Source organism: Chelonoidis abingdonii, chromosome 11, assembly GCF_003597395.2.
Source record: "Chelonoidis abingdonii isolate Lonesome George chromosome 11, CheloAbing_2.0, whole genome shotgun sequence".
Taxonomy (NCBI): Eukaryota; Metazoa; Chordata; order Testudines; family Testudinidae; genus Chelonoidis; species Chelonoidis abingdonii.
In genome coordinates, this window is record NC_133779.1 from 4,621,324 (window position 1) to 4,625,166 (window position 3,843).

Genomic DNA, 3,843 nt, shown 5'->3' on the forward strand with positions numbered 1-3,843 from the left:
TTTCTGGGTCGATACTGGATTTAATACAGGGAGATGGGAGGACAGAAGAAAGCAAGAGAGAGAAAAAGTAGGAGGAGTGAATATGAAGGCAGTTTCAGGCCGTGGAATGGTACATTAATCTCCCACGACCTTGCTTTGACGGACCTGGATTGACACTTACTCCCCCCGCCAGCTGATGAGCCGCTTCCCCCACCACCACCACGTGGTGGGAAGCACATGGTCTCCTGAGGCAGGAGCTTCCTCTTCTCTGTGCCCGCCCACCAGCGTTATCCAGCCAATGGGAAGCGAGCGCTAAGGTTGCTGGTGTCTCAACGTTCTGAGCCGGCGGGGGGGCAGTGGCTGGCTGGGGGGCTCCGAGCAGGTAGGGGGGACTATGGGGGTGGGCTGGCCCAGCGGCGGTGCAGGGGCGTCCAGGCGCGCACGGGGTATCAGACCGCACGTCTGCCCTGCTCTTGGAGGTGGTGCTGGTTCCAGTGGCTGCTTCAGTGCGACCCTACAATAACAAAGTCCAGGAGACTGAGTCGCTGCTTGTCTCACCCCTTCCCCCCAGAGATCACTCTTTTCCTGGACCAGCCCAGAGGCCCGGGCTTTGCTCCTGGATTGTAAGCATGCGGTGACTCCTTTCTCCCCAATCTCCTGAGTATCTCTCCCTTCCCTGGCCCCCAGCCTAAGAATCTTGAATCCCTGAAGGGACCAAACAGGAAAGGCCTGGGGGGAGAGCAATTCTTTTCTTTATCTTCCCTCCCTCCCCCCCTCCCACCCAACGAAGGACCTGTTCTCTGAATCTGTTTTACCAACCGGAGGATGTTTTCCCCGTTTTTTTCTGTTTAGTGCCAAGATTCATTGAAACATTGGGCTGACTCGAGCAGTCAACCTAAGTGTTTGTCTAACCTTGTCGAATTATTTCTTCCCTCCGATGGTTCCCCAGAAGGGATCAGACAGGCTGAATGCAAGAGCATATCTCCTGTCCACCACCTCCTTTCCCTTCCTTTGCCATCAGTAATATCCTTCGGCACTGAGTTCCACAGGTTGATTATACGCTTTAAACATATTGCTTTTTTAAATTAAAACTGGAAGGAAGTTTTCCAAGGGCATGTTTTTCCATTGAAAAATGCTGATTTATTGACGGCTTGTGGAAACAAGTAGATTTTGATGAAATTTTGTTTGCAGGGGAAAAGATGGAAGGAAAATCCACATGAAATTTCAGTTTTCCATTCATGAAATGACTCTTTGGTATCTTTAAACATTATATTCTCTAATCCAGCGTAATACGTTTAAAAAGTCAAAATCTAAATGAAATGTTTAGATCAACCCAAAATGAATTTATCTGCAGAACTGTGTGTAATCAGAAAAAATATCAAAATCCTGGAATTTCCAGCCCAAATGGAAAATCGAACCCTACTTTTAACTACCTGATGCCCCCACTGCTAATATTAGGAGTGGGTAAACAGAAGTTCCTTAGTGACCTGCTCCAAACCATTCCTTATTTTATATTTCCCTGTTCTAATGCTTATCCCATTGATCCCCTTTGAGAGTTGCTGATGAAAAGTGCTAGAAGAGCTAGGAATGATTATCCACCTGACATCACTGAGCCGAAGGGGCTATCAATTTCAAACACAGCTTTGTTTTCTTCTGTCAGGGCTGGTGGCCTCAGACCATCCGAGGCTGGTGATTCATGTGATTTCCAGCACATGCTGTGCGGATGATTTTCTGTCTATTACAGACCACTGCTGGAGTGGGACCTTTGCATAGAGAAGTCGGGTAAGTCCTGGTGGGGTTTTTAGTGAGGAGTGTCCTGTGGTTTGGTAACTCCTGGTTCTTGGATGGGGCACAAGGCAAGTCCCGTCCTTTCCTAGTTGTTAAGAGAAAAGTTATTTCCCTTGATGTCCTAGCCAAATTCCCTAAATATTTCCTAACTCTTTGTCCTCCAGTTTCAGTTGAACATAACATTATCATTTGTTTTTTACTTTCTGTTCTAATCTGTGGGGCACTATTGCTGTGCAAATAGTCTCTGTGCTCCACCCTAGAGGTGGCTGCATTTCAGTGATGAGTAGAAGTGAGGACATCCAATTTATTGTTTTGTGTCTGGAGCCAGTACCCGTTTACAATGGTGTCAATGGCGCGGTGATGCTGGGCCCACACTCAGAAGGGTCGCCAGTGCCTGAACTGAGCGCGGGCAGAGCCTTGGGGTGGGGGAAGAGGCCAAGAAGGGGCAGGGCCCTGGGGCCGAGGCCTCAGGGGGAGAGGCCAAGTAGGGGTGGGACCTTGGGGGAAGGGGCCGAGTGGGTGGCAGGGCCACGGTCCAGGCACTGGTTCCCACAAAAGATTAATCCAGCCCTGGCGAGAGCACATCTCTCTGCAGCGCTGCCAGTTCATTAGTGAAACTGACATAAATACTTGCATGCTGGGGTGAAGAGTGCATTGAAATGATCACACAAGTGTGAGATGAAACTGAACAGGCTACAAAGCCACCACGGCTGATCTAATATCTCTACCTCTGTTCACTTCCAGCCTCTGTTTTGCTGCAGTGGCTTTCCCTGATGATCTGAGCGGGTCTTCCCGGTACACCATGGCACGGCATAGCAAGCTCCAGAAGCAAGTCTTAAGCTTGTACAGACAGTTCCTACGAGCCAGCAAAGAGAAGCCGGGGTTCTTACCTCGGATACAGGCCGAGTTCCGGAAGAACGCCAGCATCCCCCGGATGGATGTTATGCACATTGAGTATCTCCTCCGCCGAGGCCAGAGGCAGCTGAAGCAGCTCAGAGACGTTAACACCAAACAAATGGGCACTTTTGTCAAAACTAAGCCGGAAGAGCAGTGACCTCTGCTGGCTGGCGCAGGCGGCTTTTTGTACTGGGACAGTTAGCGTGTGAATTCAGAGATGTGCCTTCCAGATTCTCACATCCTCGTGCACCCCTTTCGGTTTGCACATGGGTCCGATCACAGTGAAGGAAAACTATCCAGTCGGTGCAGTTGTCCTACCTGGACTGGAGTTCACTGGGATCAATGAAGCCTGGTTTAGGTGTCTTTACACCAGGGAGCCACTAGAGGGTGCAGTTGAGAAGCCGATCTCTGTAATTCTAAGCTTCTTAATAATTCAGGTGTGGATGGGTGATTTGCAGGTGACATTCTTGTTTCCAATACCTGGGACATAATCTGTTCCTACCCCTGTTGTCTCTTCTATTCCATCCTGTAGCTAAAGTCAAACAGGCAGATTACCCAGTAAAATAAAAGAAAGGGACAGTGGTGGGTTGAAATCCTATTTCTGTCATTTTTTTAATTATCCGTAGTGCCAAAAAGCCCCAGTCATGAACCAGGCCTCCACTGCACTAGGTGCTGCACAAACAGTGGATCTGGGTGCTACAATTCTTGAGTGCCCCACTGAAGTGCCTTTGAAGAAGCAGAAAGAGCCGAGCACCTGCCTTTTGAAAATTGGGTTCCCTTAAGGTGTCTCAAGACGGGCAGCTCCCTCCCTGCAACCCCAAATCACTAGCCACTTCTGAAAATAAAGGCCTTTGGGCCAAGGCGTTTTCCAAGGTGTACTAGCTGTGTGTGTGTGTGTATGTGTTGCCAGGCAAGCTTCCCGCATGTGTCTCCCTCCCGCAATGTACCTTGGCCCTGCCATGGAGGGACCATGTCTAGGCCTGAGAGGCTGTTAGCGAGTGGTGGCTGGCTTGCTTAGCCCTGGTTTAAACTTAATAGGCTCTAGCTACCCTGGGCGAACTCTCCTAGCGAAGACACAACTTATCCCACCAACGTGTCTTTTCTGGTGAGAACTTACTACCAGTGCAGCGAGTGAAGCAAGCTCTAGATTCATAGAGTTTAAGGCTGGAAGGAACCAGT

The 3,843-nt window shown here is 49.5% G+C and overlaps 1 protein-coding gene across 1 annotated transcript; it reads left to right on the forward strand.

Moving 5' to 3' along the window:
- The first annotated feature begins 255 nt into the window (after positions 1-255).
- Positions 256-3,542, forward strand: SDHAF1 (succinate dehydrogenase complex assembly factor 1). Its single transcript, XM_032776210.2, has 3 exons — positions 256-361; positions 1,640-1,761; positions 2,512-3,542. The coding sequence occupies exons 2-3, from the start codon at positions 1,703-1,705 to the stop codon at positions 2,819-2,821; spliced, it is 369 nt and encodes a 122-aa protein (XP_032632101.1). The 5' UTR covers positions 256-361; positions 1,640-1,702; the 3' UTR covers positions 2,822-3,542.
- The last annotated feature ends 301 nt before the right edge of the window (positions 3,543-3,843 follow it).